The sequence below is a fragment of the Dromaius novaehollandiae genome, chromosome 15, assembly GCF_036370855.1.
Source record: "Dromaius novaehollandiae isolate bDroNov1 chromosome 15, bDroNov1.hap1, whole genome shotgun sequence".
In the NCBI taxonomy this organism is placed as follows: domain Eukaryota; kingdom Metazoa; phylum Chordata; class Aves; order Casuariiformes; family Dromaiidae; genus Dromaius; species Dromaius novaehollandiae.
Genome location: NC_088112.1, coordinates 16,074,379 through 16,091,246, shown reverse-complemented (window position 1 = coordinate 16,091,246; position 16,868 = coordinate 16,074,379). Strand labels below are relative to the sequence as shown.

Here is a 16,868-nt window from a genome sequence, read left to right as displayed (position 1 = left end):
TCCATTATATATTTTTTCCTACATTTGTTCCCCTCTCCCCTGCTCCAGCCTGTTTTTTGGTGCACAGTTATGCTATCATATAACCCACACAAAACTGTTCAACTGGGCTTACGGTGTTTATGCTGGGAATTAATCCTACATAGGATAGGATAGCTCCTGCATAGGCTTTTCAAGCACAGACATGTCAAAATACAGAGCAGTGAGAGCGGTCAAAACCAATCACTGCTCTTCCAGTGACAGCATGCAAAATGTGACTTTCTCCCCGCTGCATTCCTCTGCGTGCAGCATCCGAACGGCCCCATGCAAGCCTGGCTGGTGCACTTCTCGGTGGGGTCAGCGGACCAGGAGCAGGTATGACACAAGACACATGGGTAACGTGCCTGAAGTTATGCCGTAGGAGCTCTCCTGCATTGGCAGGGGACCAGAGTGAGTGAGCTAATATGGATTTCTCCCATCCCTCGGTCTGCTGATTCAACGCACGTCTGGGAATGGTGTTGAGCCCCTGAGTCAACAGCTCTGGCTCATCCCCTCTCCCAGGATATGATTCTCCCAGGAATCTCCCAGGATTATACTAGGATAATCCCAGGGATTACCGCGAAGCCCTTTGTGCAGTTTCTGCCTTACGCTTGCCCCTGCCAGTTTTGGAGCACCTGAACAGATGATGCTGGGTGGACGATGCTGGGTGGACAACACCAAAATGGTCCCATCCTGGGAGCGTGGGTCCTTGGGCACGTCGCATGCAGCCGCTAGGACACGTGGAGCAGTGAGGGGGAGGCAGAGGTGTCTTGGAGCAGGAGCGAGCCACCGCTGAGGGCCGTGAGCAGCGAGGCCCGGGTTGCCGACCCCTCCTGGCTGCTGGCCCTGCCCTGGGGGCTCCTCTGCGGAAGCGACCCACACCGTCACAGCCAGCATCGCCCCAGCTCTGAGAGCGGCCTGGCCCTGCCTGGTTACAAAGGCTTCCTTTTAACCAAGCCTGTCATCAGCATCTCTGTGCCATGGGGGCACGAGAGGAGCTAGGTGATAAGGAAACAAGCTTGTCTGCATACATTTCTGGTTGGGCATTAATAGCCTTTTGCTGGGGTGTGGCAGCTGGAAACGGGGACGGGCAAGCCCAGGGGTGCTGGCCTTAGCCCGCAGCATGTGATGTGATGAGCGCTGCTGGTCGTCAGCACCAGTGAGCTCCTAGAACGCCTCGCTCCCATTCTCCCTCCGCTGCTCCCCCAGCTATATGCTCCTCTGGCACAAGGGATGGGGAGGGAAAGAAAACTATCCAGTCTGGGGAGAGAATGGTCACTCATGATATTGCCAGCATTTTCTACAACTCTTCTGGAGCCTCATCTGAAATACTGAGCCCGTTTCTGGTTGCTGGTGCCCAAGGGAGAAGAACTGGGTGCTGGAGGTGTGAGGACAGGGGACGACCGTGGTTAAGGGGAGATGAGATGTGTTTACCGTAGCAAGACAAGAGGACGCTACAGCACCCTAGCAGTGCTGCTGGCATGAGCACGCTGGTGCAGAACAAGGAGGCATAAGCTTTCCAGTAGAGCTTTTAGATGGGACACCACAAAGTTTCCTAACCGCTAGGACGGAGAGGTTTTGACAGGTTTCTAGTTACTTAGTGAAAGAGGCTGCAATAAGCTGACTAAAGGGATGATATAAAATGAGAGGGGCAGCTGGGAGATTCTCTGTAGTGTTTTTCCTCCTGTGATCCGGGAAGCTCACTAAAGCACACCACCAGGAGTGCTGGGCAGCCCCAGGAAATCACCGTGGGCCCTGTCACCCTTCCTGCCACGTTACCGGCCAAGGAGGAGATCCCTCTGTTCATTGCAGAAAGCTGCCTTGGTGAAGGCCCTGGTGAGGAAAGGACCCATAGGGACATTCGGGGGTGATGATGACTCACAGTTGTACTGTGAATTTGGTTGGATTTTCTGTGCACTCAGTACCTCTGGAAAATTGAGCTATCACCCACAGTATTATCGGAGAAACCCTAAAGTCTGAGGCTTTCTGAGCTTCCATCTTTCTTCATGCTATAACCGATCAGATGCATCTGCTTTTCTGAAAGCCTTCTTCTCCCAGTGTTGGGAATGGTGCAGGCATTAGGGACTAGAAGGAGGAAGAAGGATGCTTTGGGCCCTACACAGCGTTCATCCTACATGCAAAGTTTTGGGCAGGTTTATGAAGCACAAATGCAGCTGCAAGTTTTCCATACTGGTGCCATGTATGGTAATAGAACTGAGCGTGAACTGGAGGAACAGGAACTGTGCAAATACGGTGTGCTCCCGGCTCTCCTCGCCTTTGTACTTAACCTGTTTTTGTCTTGCAGGCTAAGAATAAGGAAACTGGTGCTTTAGCAGCTGCCAAGGTCATTGAAACAAAGAGCGAAGATGAACTGGAAGATTATATGGTGGAGATTGAAATACTGGCAACCTGCGATCATCGACACATCGTTAAGCTGCTGGGAGCATTTTACTGGGATGGCAAACTCTGGGTAAGAGCCTCTTGCTGTGTGTACAGCTGCACGTTTCTCGCTTTGCAGAGGAAATGGCTAATTTATGGTAAAGCAGCAGCACCTCTGGAGCAGTTAGAAGCATCAGAGTGGGTTAGAAATGAGTCACAAGCTGTGCTCTACTCACTGCTTCAATAGTTCCCGGATTTTCCCTGCTTTCTCTGATGGGCGCAAACTCTTCTAAATCAGGCTGCCTATAAATAGCTCAGGGAAGCTCTGAAGATCCTCGTTGTGAAGAGAAAACTGGAGTTGGATTTTTCACCACTTGGAACTTATAAAATTGGAAAATGCTGCACCTGTAAGGGCCTCTCTTCCCCACTCAGGCCCTCTTTTACAAGATCCGCCAGGAGGGTAACCCCGTTTTTTTGATCCAGTCCTTATTTTTGGTTCAGTGTCTGTTATGCACTAGGAGTAGAGAGTAAGAGGTCGGTGGACCGACCAGCTCCACAGAAGACCGATGTCCGTGGAGGCCTTTTCCCAGGAAGGGCTCCAGAGAAAACTTGCAGGCATTTTGTCATGGGGACATTAAGTGCAACCCGGTGGCTCCCTGCAATGGCTAGTCGTGCTGAGGCTGGGGCAGCAGGTTTGTGCATCTCTCTCCCCTAGTCCAGCCAGTGTAATTTTTTCCCCTGCTGTTTTTTTTTTTTTTGTTAATTCTCTAGCACCAGAGGAAGGGTAGTGTGAAAGAAACCTCCTTGTGTGCTGCCTTGAGAAGGATGAAGAGGGTTGGAGAGGGTGAGGGTATCCCCCCTTGTATGCTTGCCCTTTGCTAGACTCAAATAACTGTGTGTGTGCATGCATATGCACCTTTTGTCAGAATATCAGAAGTCAGGTGAATATGAGGATTTTCAAACCCATCTTCTGTTTCCTCTCTATTCTTTCGACCAGTTCATCTGCTCCTTCTTGTTGTTATACTTGAGTAGGCTCAGCAGCCATTGAAGGCATATTGGCAGATCATGAAAGCGCCAAAGTGCACCTTCAGCTCTGTTATTTTTTTTCCTTCCTCTTTTTAATGCTTCAGGTACCTTTGTGGCCTCTCAGGATAATCCTACTAGAGCAAAAAAGAGATTTCAGCTTTTGAGACTTGCACTTGTGTGAGCAGAGCTGTCAGAGCTGCAGGTCCTTGCCTGTTGCTGGGCCTGGCTGGGGTCTAGGCCAGAGCAAGGACTGAATCGCTGGGCTGTCGCTGGAGTGACACAGTCCACATCTAGTTCATTCCCCAGTTAAGCAATGCTGGAAAGCTGTCATTTTATTGGACAACGTGTGCTTATTCAGCAAGCACCTTCTGCAGTGTCAGCATGCATCCATGTCCCTTCTTATTTAAAAATACATCGATAAAGCCCACAACTTCTCCATGACATCTCATTCAGAAGGGATATAGTGTGCAGCGCTGCGCGCTTCCTTCATTGCGTTGTCATGTTGCGAAGGTGCAGGGTTGCATGTTGTCTGCAGACATAGTATTTGGATGGCTGCTAATTGTGATGGTGGTGTCTGGGTGCATTAAAGAATGAAAGTAAACATGTACCGGTCTAAGGAAGTGAAAGGCAAACGTGTTTCGTAGGAGGGGATCTAGGGTTTGGACAGATTGCAACCGCAGCAAAACTAAACTTGACAAAATCATAAAGCCAAACGTTGGGTGAGGGACGGAGCTGGTTTATATTCCGCCCTGTTCTGCTGCTTTTACCTCCCTGCTCTGTGCCTGCTCTGCCTGAATGTTATTTGTTGGCCTTGCACACACTCTCTAAAACACCAGCCCCCTCCCCTTTCCCCTTCCACCTCCTCCCTGCAATGGAAAGCTTTGCCTTCCTTCCTGTAGGGAAAATGGATTGCAGATCCCCTCCGCTCTGCTTTTGTCTAGAAAGTGCTTTGTAATGTCATATGCCTGCCGCCCTGCTAAAATTAAACAGCCTCTTTGAAGCTCATGGAACAAGAGACTCCTGTATCACAGCCTCCCGCGAGGGCAGACGTTGCAGCCCCAGCCATTGTTTCGGGGGGAGGATCATCCTCTTTATTTAATTATTGGACTGGCATTTGCATTTCATCGCTCAGGCTGTTCTTATTAATGCTCTAGTGTTTTACTGGCTTTGAGGGAAGTAAATAAGCTTGTGTGTTTTACTTCTGGAAGGTTTCTAGTCTCTGCCTTCCAGGTTTTCCCTAAAGTTTAAGGCTTCCGCTTTTAAGTCACCAGCACCACTGGGGAAAATTTGCGTCCAAATATAAACACAGTCTTTCATTATCTTGTCCACCTTCCCCCCGTCCCACCCCGGTTTCTATCTGTACGGTTTTTCTCGCCAGCAGTTTCCTGGACAAGGATTTGCAAGATGAGCGCGTGGGATCCGCGGCGCTCTTGGCTTAAAGTGGCTCAAGCTTTCGGCACGGGAGCAAAGCCTGGGCGAAGCTGCTGACTGCGCGCGGCTCGCCGGCAACCCGCGGTGGTTTCCTGGTGTTCAGAGCCTCGTGTGAAAGGCAACGTTCAAAGTGAGAAAGGGGCAGGAATCGCAGCGTGCAGACAAGCTGGCAAGAGGTCTGGACGTATCCAACCTCCTGGACAGCAGGAGCTTTTGGCTCTAGCTAAATTTATGGCTCGGTCTGTGCCACAAGTAGTCTCAGCTGACGGCATGGAGAGGGGCTCAGCGCTGGGAAGGGCTGGCAAAAACAGAGTCTGTTGTCTGTTCTTGAACTAACAAGGAAAATATGTGCGGAAACCTGGCCTTCTGCGGTGTCTGCCGCTGCAGAGACTTCCTTGTCCCCAAGAGCTGTGCGAGGCCCCTGTGGCTCCTGGGTTGGAGGATGGGGGGTTGGCTTTTGCCTTGAGTAACCAGAAGATGACATGCAATATTTATGGAGCAAAAATCTTTCTATGCAAAGGGAAGTGGCTTATCCCAGGACAGCTTTATTTAAATACAGAGCACTGAAATGAAAGCATAAAACATGACAGATTCCTTTTTTCTCTTGTACCTGACCTATATAAAGCTGAAGGAAAAGAAACCCAGTTCTCATGCACTACAGAGCAGAAGCCCATTGCAAGCCACAAGCGAGCACAGGGCTGGGCTTGGAGCATCCCTGTGAGTCTTCTGGAATATAACTGGTGAGATGACAGCATCCAGCATGAAACTCCTAAGAGTATAAATACATTGCAGAGATGATGTGCCCTGAGCCAGCAGTCACTATCTTATTTCATTTTTTCCCCCATCTTTTCTTCTTTGCTTGTGGCAGAGGCTAAGCAGTCTTGTGCTGGTTGAAAGCAGCCCAGCGAGGCTTGCAAAACTGCAATGTTGGGAGTTCTCATGATTTTATTTTATTTGTATTATAAGCCCTGTGGCTTTTGATGTTGTCTTGCATAAATCCCAGCGGCTGGAAATGGGGGCACCAAACGAAAGCTGAGAAACTCATACTATTATTAAAAAAAAAAAAAAAAAAAAAGTCTGGTTTAAGCCCTTGTGGCTGGGTCAGATTTTTAAATCTTTTTCTGTAGTGAGATGTAGGACTTGGAAACACAAAGGCAAATCCCCCTCACCCATTATATATATACGCAATTTTAAAAATAGACTTCTTGAACCTAATTTATGATTGAGGAATGGGACTAAGGTACAGGTTTTGAATGTTTGGAATCAGTGGTGCTGAAATTGTTCCGATAGTAAGTGGGAAAGAAACACAGCAGAGCTTGAATGTTGTATCCCTCTTGAGGTTATTTATTTATTTATTTATTTATTTTCCTTCCAAAAGAACAGCAAAAAGCCTCAGGGCTCCAAATAAAGGAACTTTTGATCTCTGGCTTCTAAATATCTCTGCAGCTTTTGAGTGTGGCTTCTTGCAGACAGAGAAGAGTGATAAAATGCCCAGGGAGGCGATTCTCATTTGCACTGATGAATTTTGCACTGGCAGAGATTCACCGAATTTGGCCGTTGTCAGCTCTCTCAGGAGCGACGTCTTTCACTCAACAACTTGATCGTGTTTTTCGCAGTCATAAACTTTGCATCCTTGATAAGCTCCTGGGAGCCTCCTTGGAGTCTGGCTTTTCTGCGGGAGATCCCTGCTCCGCGGGAGGCAGCGGGTGTCCCCGGCGGCCGGTGCTGCCTCGACCCCCATGCGGGAAGCCCTGGATCTCCCCGTGTCTGTACGATTCTCAGAGAAACTGTTGGAAATGTTGGCTGGCCCCAGGTGTTTAACATTTGACTCTTCCAGTCATTGTACAAGTTTTCTAGCGAAGCACTGGGATTTTTTTTTTCTCCTTTTCTATAAACTGTGGTTGCTATAGCAAATGGACTTTTGAATAAACAGGCATTTCCTGGAGATCAAAGCAAAAATCGTTGCACCATGCAGGTAACCCTTCCTTGCCAGAGCATTTTGGGGATGGTTAATTTAATCAGCTTAGAGTTTCTTCTTACTGGCCTGCTGTGTGGGTATGTAAGTAACTCGAATAGCTTGCAGATAGGCGCTGGCTTTGTAGCTAGGCTTTATACCTCCCTTATAAAAGTGTTTTGCATTTTATGTGGGCAGGCCCTGACCTGTTTAGCCAGGGACTTTTTGGATTGCTACACCTTTGATATGGATTTTGACTGGAGATTAGGACCTTCTTGAAAATCCTGTATCATAAAGAAATGTTTATTATCCCATGCACTAGATTGCTGGGTTGTGTAAAGCATCTGCAGCATTTAATTGTTTTAAATTGAAATACTCTTCTTTGAGAACAAAAACAACAAAAAGCTGATAACAGTATCAGATTTTCTAGGTTTTTTTAAGCAAAGGGAGGCTACTACAACTTCACAGTGCAGAGAAGCAGTGATGTCTTGTACACGAAGCAGCCCGAGCCCTGGCTAGAGGTGCTCAGTGGACTGCGTATGCGTGAATACTGTGTCAGAGTTTCTTTCTCCAGGCTTTTCAGTCATCCGTCCGTGAGGAATCCGAGAGCTATTTGTGAGTCTTTAAAATTTCACTTGGCAGGAATGTTGCCATCTAAACTGGTCCTTCGTGCTCGGCCTCATGCTTCGGAAACTTTGCGCCGAACTTCTCCCGATGGCGCTTGAGCAGTCGCCTGCGGCGTGCAAGGGTCAAGCTGTGCGTCGTGTTTGGACGTAGCAGAGGAGAGACCCTGACCTCGGCTTTGCTATTGTGCTGCTCGAGGCCACCACAAAGCAGTGCTTGTGTCAGCTCAGCTCTATCTCATCGCAGAAAAACAAAGCGACCCCAAGCCTGAGAACTTTGTTGAATAGCTGGCCAGCCTGACACAGGAGCAAGCCGTCCCTTTTCTTTTCCATTCCCCCAGCTGTGGATGCTTAAATAGATGCTGATTTAGCTGCTCCCTGTTCTACGCCCAGGGTGCCTGGGAGCACAAAGCACGGGGCAGCGCTGTGCTGTGTGACCCGCATGGTCATGCTGTTTGCTGGGCTGGTTTCTGGAGTCCTACCAGTGCCCTGGAGTTTGGGAAGAACTGTAAAATGGCTACAGTAATTTTTGCAAGGGATGGGTAGGCAAGGAGCAGATGAGTGCAGACGCCCCTTGGCCAGGACATCCCTACGCCCCAGGAGGCTGGGAGTGCTGCAGGGATATAGTGGTATCCCCTCCCTGCTGTTAGCATCAGCCATATGCTGCATAACACTGCGCTCCGAGTAACATAATACTGAGCGGTGCTGGGGAGGGCAAAAGCGACCTAGCCCGGTGGTTTTTATGATATGTCTCTGAGTGCCCAGGGTCAAGCAATTCACTACTTAAGAGTAGCATATACTGACCTGAATGCGTTTTTACTCCTGCTCAATCTGTGGTTACCAAGACCTTCAGATTGTGTCTTCACTAGCTGGGACTCTGCAGAGCATGGACATCATTTGCCCGCCAGGTCTCTGGGAGGCATCCTCACTCCCCTCCTCTGCGACTGGGTATCTCCCCAGAGCATCTTAACATCCATGCTTCTCCCTTATCCACGTTGTTTACCGTCTTGTCCAAAGACGTGGAGGGTTAAGGTGGTCCCCTGGCCTCCTTGCTGTAGTACAGCTGGTCAGGGGATTCCACAGCAGTAATGACCATGGGGGCAACCTACCTGCTCTGTCTTGTAAGCATGAGCTGTAGCTTCCAGGCTCCTGGCTAGTCTCTGGAAATCCTGTTCTGGGTAAAATCAGGGCCTTTCCTTAAAGCAAGGATTGAAATTGAGTGATTTTGATCAACCACCAAGAATGACTTATGTAACAGGCAAATTACCATAGCAAAGCAAAAGTTCAAGAGTTCTTCTACATGTAGCAACGTGACAATGCAAACTATAAAAGAAGCTTTTGTGTATCGTTCTTTAAATAGGATACACTACAAAAAAAAGCTTATTGAAGCAATAATAATAGCTTGTGATTACATAACCTTGTCATCTATAAACTGTGGAATGCTTTTATAAAAGAGACCAAGTGTCATTATCCCAGTTACTAGAGGGGGAGCTGAGGCATAGACAATAATTTGCTTAAAGTTACCCAGCAGGTAAATGGTACCTGGGAATTAGCCTTACCCACTGAGTCCTAGTACAGGGTTATAACCATTAGACTATAGTATTATGAAGAAAAAGCAGCAGACAATGAGCCTATAGGCAAATCAGTTTTCAAAGCATTAAAAAACTTTGTTTAGAAATGAATCGTAATAAGCCACGTTCCCACTTGGCTAGCGTAGCAAGGGAAATGCTAAGGAGCTATGTTTGCATATAAATGAATATTTATGAACCACCTCTGTATGGGAGACAGTGCCTCGAAGCCTTTCTTCAGCCCATGCCCTAGAACAAGTGACAGATTGCAGTTTTGGAGTTCTCCTTTTTCTTCAGCTATAGGCTGAAAGTGTTCATTTGGCAGGGAAGACTGTGACTCTGCGGGTCTCACGGCCCTGGGGCAGGTCCCATTGACTTCAGAGCACTTTACTGAAACAGTTAGATGGAAATATTTTTTCTTGTGTGATGGATCCAGGCACCTTGTGTTGTGAGCTTGAGGATAATCCAAAAGAAAAATTGTTTCTAGGGAGATGCCAGGCAGGAGTGAAATTGCGACGTGCTTCGCCACTCCCTTTGGAGTGTCGGCCGCCTGGACAGCCGCCAGACAAAGTTTTGAGACTGGGTTGGCACCGCTGGTTATTGATAAGATATCAGGAAACTTGTCCTGGGTTGAACTCCACCTATCATGGCAAGCTCTGCCCTTAGGAAATGCGTCGTCTGTTTTAGCTGCTGGCATCTTGGGGCAGTTCAGATTTGTGAATCTTCCCGTTCAAGCAGCAGCTTGTTTATTCTCAGTCCCTTTGCTATATTTAAATGGACTTTCTGCTTTTTGCTGCCCTTTGAGTGATAAATGCTCTTGGTGAACTGAACGGCCTCTGAATGCTGATTAACTTGGTGGGAGAAGGGGGACTCCAGTCTTGGGCATCCCAACAGCAACGGCTTTGCCCTGTGCTGGGCAGAGGGCCATTGCCGCGGGGTGTTCCTGGCTGCTGCAGCAAACGGGAACGCTGGCCGTCCACCCGCCCGTCCCCGCTCTGTGTGGGGCAGCCGAGCGCGATGCGCCGAGACCGGAGCACTTAGAGCTGGTCACGGTCTCACAGCGCAAACTGCTGGGATGAGCCGCTCATTCCTGAAGGGGTAGCTCATACCAGCGCCTGCGCGCGGTTCCCTTAACCCTTCCCGTAGTAGCCTGCATCCCAAATGCAGCCTTCTGGCTCTCGCCTTTATGCAGCAAATGAATGACTTTTCTTCTCCCCCGGGTGTGACGTGGCATGAAAAAGTGCCAGCCTCTTAGAGACGATCGATTGCCTCTGGTGGCTGTGCCGATCCCCTCTCATGGTGGTGCCGACCCTCTCTGCTCCCTACCTCTGCGGCTGTTGGAATTGGTATATTCATGGATTTTCCTCCCTCTGGGAAGCTGATTAGCAAGTGAGGAGTGGTAAATTCGAAGGGATCATGTATCGGCCTCATCAGAAGACACTGAATGCCCTGTGTGATTCGAACATGGGAAAGGATGTTTTTGCACTCTCAAATGCATTCGATTGGCCAAAGCAGTTTTGACTTGTTCTGCCAAAATTTCAACAGGAATGGGAATATTTCTGCCAACCTGTGGGGTGTGAGTTCAAGGAAATATTTTGTCACCTCAGAGTGACTTAGGTGTGAAAAACCCCTTGCCAGTCTCCCTGTGATCACTGGGGAGCTCTGCATCGAAGAGGTGTGCAGTGTCGTATGACTTTGTTCTCAGTAAAGTTGTCCTGTTCTGAAACTGCAGAAGACTTGGGTTCCCTCACTTGCTGTCCTGCATCTTCTTTCCCTCACTGGTTAGGGGGACAAAACTTTTTTTATTTCAAACATTTTTTTCTCTGTAGGTTATTTTGTTCAGAAGAGGGAAAAAAAAAGATTTATTATATTTAAAGTCTCTGAATAGTGTCCTTGTCTGTAAGGAAAATTGGCAAGCTTGGAGTGCTCTCTTACAGAGAGCTAATTATTTCACTTCCACCTACAGAATACTTGCCCTGTCAGACAAGCTGTTGACATTTGTCCTCCACTTGGGCAGCAGTGAGGGCTTCTGTATTGTTTTATGGCATAACAAGCCTGCACTGAGGGCCTGTCGCAGCTGTAGAGGAGCGTGGAGCTGCTGGCTTTCAGCAGATGCTGGTTGTTCTTCGGGGCTCACTCTTGCGTTGGTGCCGTGCTGACCTTGCAGGACTTTAGAAATAAGCCACTTAGGAAGGACTGTGTGGATCCTCGGCAGTTTTGATGCTAGGGCTGTTATGAGTAGTAGTCTGGTGTGCTGCTGCTGCAGTGGGGTACCCTGTCTTCAGTCTCCAGGCTGCAGTCAGAGCACCTCTTTCAGAGATGCCCAGCCTTGCTTTGAATCAGCCCGTCGGTGCTCAGCAATGGCTCATGAGCAACTTTGGCATAATCTGTTTCCCCCTTTCTCCCAGCCCTTCAGCGTGTGTTGGGTGAAAAGCGTTGAGCAGGAGGGCGACGAGGAGGGTGCCAAGTTTCACAGGCGTAGGAATGCGACCCACCTCCTCGCTCCACTTGTAACGTAAACTTAATCCTTGGACTTCAGACAGAGCGGGGCATGCTGGCCGAGATAACAGGGACACCTTGACACGGTTGCAAACAAAACTTCGCTGATCTGTGTGACCCTGGATGTAAAGAAGAGAGTACATCTGACCAAATGATATTTAAAAACCAAGACGGTGCTCTGCAAAGACAGCTCTTGTATTCTGCACAGTCTTGTCCTAGGGAGGGAAGAGACAAGGTCTAAATATGAGACACTGTGAATAGTTTGCAGCCAGACTGGCTGAGTCAACATGCTTAGTGGTGTTCCCTGTTGTGTAAGCCACTTCTGGGAGGGTCGATCTTATATTACATGTCTTGTCTCCTCTTAGGGCTGGCAGAACAGCATAACTTCATAGCTAACCGTCAGTGCTCGAGTTCAGCTGTTGAACAGACCAAGTAAAGGACACGTGCCTTGACTGTGATTAAATACAGTCCATCAACAGAGAATAGCTTCATCCTAGGAGGTTGTATCAGTCAGAAGGTTAGGCCCCTTTCTCAGGAGTTAGGGGTGTAAGTTTGTCCAAAATCTGTGCTGGAACCTGGAAGATAAGCTTGGCGATCCTCAGCTGATCAGCTCAGCCCTAAGGACCTGATCAGCTTGGAGGGGCAGGGAGTGCCCAGTGGGAAGGAGCCATGACTGGGATGGCTCTAGACCTCACACTCGTGTTAGCTGCTTCCCATGATGCTGGTAAAAGGGGAATACCTCCAGCCACCTCAATGCTAGATATGCTGATGTTATGTCAATCTCTGGCTCTAATAAGGCTTGCTCAGTGCCAGGCCTATCAAAACTGGTAGGCGTAGTTAGACATGGGCTGTTCTGTTTATTTGCAACACAGAGAGAGTGCCTGGCTCCCTTTTGTGTTCAGGCTGTAACCAGGTGGTGGAGGTTGTGCTGGGATCTCGTGTTACACGTGTAGCTTGCTGCCCAAGTCCTGTGTGATCTTAGGATGGAGTTTGAGGCCCAGATAAGTCATTTTTCTGAGTGTCTTTTGGGCAAGTGGCCGCCTGTGTTCTTTTGCTCTGCTGCATATTCCTTGCAGCAACAGCGTCTGCACTAGGGACTTTCCCTTCGTTTGCCTCTTGTGCAGAACTCGGCCTCCCCCCAGAAGGCTCCAGACCTTGGCTGAATTCTCTTGGTGCTGCAGCAAAATGAAGAATTTGAGAACAGAGCTAGCTGATGCCTCCATCTTTTCTTTTCCGTGTTGGGTGTGTTATTGGGCTGAGGAATAGCGTGCAGAGCCCACTACAGCAGCTGCTGGGTGACTCTGATGTTCAAAAAATGGATCAGAAAGCTGGAGTTCACCAGCTCATGGAATGATTCTACATGGTAACGAAGCAGTAATTTTTTTGTTCCTCCTGGACTTTTCACTTCTGTTTCTGGAAGACGCTTTTCTGAACTGATTCTGTCTCCTCTGCCTCTGAGTAAAGAGCAATAGGCCCTAGGGGCTGTCTGTGCACTCTGCTTCCTGCCATTCCTAGAGGGCTCAGAAAAGAGGCTTTCTTGCCCTTTCTGCATGATCTAACGGGTGAGAAGAGAGACCTGCCTTACCATTCCTTCCCCTCACCTTGGTGGAGACAGGCAGGTCTAGACCATTTCCTCCTGTCTTTCCCCCACCAACGTCGATGCCTAGAGAGTCACTCTTTGTTAACGGGGTGAAATGATGCCAGTGTTGACTATACAAGGAGCCTCCAGGAAATGTGGTCCTTCCCTGGGCTTGGCGTGCTGAAGGGAGACTCTATCCCCCACCTAAGCCAGGAAATGTTTTCGGTGGGTTGGGATGGTTCACACAGGGGATACTGTTCCAGAGGCGGATTTCTCTTGCCTCGCGCGCTGCCGCAGGAGGGGACGAGGTCTCGCACGCGGCTAGCACCCGAGGAGCCAGCTCCAAAGTGTTTACTCTGCAGGGCTTGAGAAGCAGGGGGGAGGAAAGGGCCAAAGGCTGCAACTCCCTTTTTAAAGGCGGAAGGGTGGCGCCAGGCTTTGCAGCTGAAGTCTTTGCCCTTGGCCTCTCGGCAGTCGCGAGTGCAGCAAGTTGAGCTCGCCTGCGCTTCGCAGCAGGGCTGGGGACTCTGCAGAGGGGACTGACTTGACGTGGGTCCTGCATGGCTGTCCCTCTCTGAGGGCAGCAGCACGAGGGCTCGGGGAAGCTGGGTTTGGTGGGGAGAACAGGAAGGTGCTGCTGGGCTTGGAAGACCGGTGCAGCTGCAGAGGCAGCAGCTGTTACTCAATGCAGCAGTCTGTTGAAATCCAGGCAGTGGTACATGACTTGTGGTTTTTGCCCGAGGTGATGCTGCTTAGGAGTGTCTCTTCTGCTGTACTTCTAGCCCTCCAGCCATCGGTTTCGCAGCAGTGGGAGGAGGATGCACACTTCTCTCTTTGGGCAATCCCCTCACAGAAAACGTGGGGCCCCTTCTCTTCTTGCAGCCTGAAAAGCAGCTTTGTAAAAGTCAGGGTCATGGGGTTTCTCTCCCTTTCCTTCTCCCACCCCCCAGGACAGATAGATTTGGAACATGACTGGGAAAGGTTAGTGCTCCAGTAAGGAGCAAAGTAGGGGTCCAGAGCTATTGCAACGTGAGCTGGGTTCCCTCACTCCCATGCATTGCTGCTTGGTCTTGGGGCTGAGCTCAGGCCTTCAGCACAAGTGTGTGGGGTGGTTCTAGGCAGTGGGGACAGGCACCCGGAAGCACAGGAGGGACGAGTGGGTTTCATCTCTCTCAAGGGAGGAGTCTCTTAGGAGCCGAACAGGATGGGGATGTTCAACCTACATCGCTCCCGGACCCCAGGGGAACCGTGGCGCTTTGGGGGGTTGTTAGTGGGAGTCACCTGTCCCAAGCTCTCCTCTTTCTCTGCCTAGGGCAGCTCATCTCCTGCCTCTGCAGTACCAGGAGAGCTTGAGGGCAGCCTGGGCCCCCAACGCGCTCAGTCTCTCTTTGTTTTTTTTTTTTTTTTTTTGGTTTGTGTGCATTTCCCTTTGTTGCATTTTTGCTGAATGTGAAGGATTCCTTCCGATCTGCTCTGCCCTCCCCTCCTCCTTCGCAGCGCTGCCGCTGAATCACAGGACCGGTCGCCGTTTGCTGTTATTTCTTCTGCTTTTCCTGTAAGTGGGCGTGAGGTGCCAGGAAACCTCCGCTCTTGCCGAGATCTGCCTGGCAGCGTGAGCGTTACTGACACACGTGCCCATCTGGCCCCGGCTCCTTCCTGCCTCCCCCTCCTCCCTGGAGCTGTGCGTGGGGCAGTGGGTGACCAGCCACCCTGCTCCTGCTGGCCGTTGCCCCCTCCCAGCAGCGACTGGCCCCAAACGAGGAAGGAGCAGAAGTCGCCGTGCCTGAGCCGGCCGGCGTCACCCAGACGTCCGTGCGGTGCGGGTGTGCTTCGCCCAGGGCAAAAGGGTGCGAGCGGCGATTCTCCAGCCTGCGTGAAGTCGCCCGCATTTGCCGTGCCCAGGAGAGTCACCCGGGAGCTCTGGTGTGCCCGGGGGCTGACGCCTCCCTTGGGAGCTTTGTGCTGGCTCAGCCGCCTGTCCTGCAGAAAGCGGCGGTCGGGAGGGTGTAATTGCTGCCAGGAAGGGGACCAAGAAGCTCCTTGCTTTAGCAGCAGGGTCTACAAGCGAAGCACAGGAAGGGTCGCTGCTATCGGCCGGGGTTTCCTCCGCACTCGCTGGAAGCAGCTCGGTCACCCTCCGTCACGCGCGGTGTCCCTGCAGCCAGCGCTGGGCGCAGCCTATCTCACTGCACGTGCTTTATCTCCCCAGGTTCCCCACTCCAGTAAAAGGGAGCGTGGGCTGTGCCAGGAGAGCTGGTGGGTGTGCTGGGGGCGCTTTCCGCCGTGTGCAAAAAGCCACCGCAGTGAGTGGCTGTGCGTGGGCAGCCGCCAAGCCCACCTCCGCTGCCACGCGGGGCAGCAGGGTGCTGCGGGTTGTCCTTGTCCCTGCAGCAGAGAGCTGAGGAAAAGGCAGTGAGTTAAACAAAGAAAACCCTTTGCTGCGGATCGGGAGGGAAAATTGCTGAATGTGATGTGGGTTCAGGGCTGGGCAGGCGAGGGGGATCTGGGGGGAGACAGATCCTGGGGACACAGGAACCTCGGGTGCCTGGTGGCACTGATGTGCAGGAAACAGTAGAACGGGAGGTGGCCTGGTGTTACAGCGCGGCTGCACGCACCTACCGGATGGTGCAAACCATGCCTGTATGGCAGCAGCGAGCACGGCGCAGTCGCAGCAAAGCACGCCTCGACCCTGAAAGGGCCCACTGGCCTCCGCGTGCGGCCTGGTGTGCTTGTGGGAAACGTTGGCTGCCCGAGGCCGCGATGCGCTGCCCCCAGCTTTCCCAGCCGATGGAGGCGTTCCTCCAGCGCTGCTGCAGAGGGAACGGTTCGTGGGCCTCTGCCCTCTGAAATGCCGATTGGATGAGTAAAGAGCTGTGTTGAGGGTGTGTCCTCTTGTTTTAAATTGGACTTTAATTACAAATCTCAGTAAAAGTTCAGGGACATCAGCTGTCCCACCCCAGGCAACTGTTCAGTGTTTGGTAAAATACCTTTCAAGATAAGCTTGAGATAGATATAGATGTGTATAGTTATTTATGTAAATGTTTTAGAAAGTTCTAGGAGTTTAAACACACCCCAGGCAAAACCCATTCTGCCCAGAATGGGTGAGCAGGCTATCAAAGTCCTACCTAGGCGAACTTCAGTAACTCAAGGAGATGTCATTCCTGGTTGGTCTGATCCAGAAATTGCACAGGGCTCTAATCAGTTCTGGGTTTGGGGTTTGGCTGGATAGGGATCCCTCCTCCACCTTACACCAGGAGAGGGCTGGAGGGCCCAGTGTCTGATCTGCTGTTTTGAACGGCAGAGTCATCTAATGCTTTTTTCATAACATGCAGTGCTCCTTTGCTCAGATACAACTTGAAGACCCATGTCTTTAAAAGCCCTTAATTTAAAGCATAGCAGTTTTGTGCACGTGTACATATGCTTCCGAGGAACGCCAGGATCACTGGACCCTGTTTCCTCTCATTGCAGGCAGTCACGTAATGCTTGAGTAATCCAGAAAGTCCGCAGAACATCGCTCTGCACGCTGTCTCTCCCGCTCCGGCCCCAGAACACTTCCCAGGACCTGCTGTGCCAAGAGGCACAACTAGGATGAGCCGTGGGAAAAACTCGGGTCACTGGCAATGTCCTTTAGCTTTTACTGACTTATTCAGCAGTCTTGTATGTGCCCATGTAGACCAGGCCTTAAAAGTTTCTTGAAAGGGGAAAGAATTATTTGAATTCTGCATGATGACATCTTCACTGATGCTCTTTCACTAAAGCTGCAGGAGAAAAGGGCGCATTTCTTGAAATATCGG

General features: G+C 50.5%; 1 protein-coding gene across 1 annotated transcript in view; it reads left to right on the top strand.

The window, feature by feature from the left end:
• Positions 1–16,868, top strand: part of STK10 (serine/threonine kinase 10) — a 60,184-nt gene that overhangs the window by 13,026 nt on the left and 30,290 nt on the right. The window contains exon 2 of the mRNA XM_026122658.2: positions 2,321–2,485. Within this exon, the coding sequence (XP_025978443.2) occupies positions 2,321–2,485 (165 nt within the window). The remainder of the gene's footprint in view (positions 1–2,320; positions 2,486–16,868) is intronic.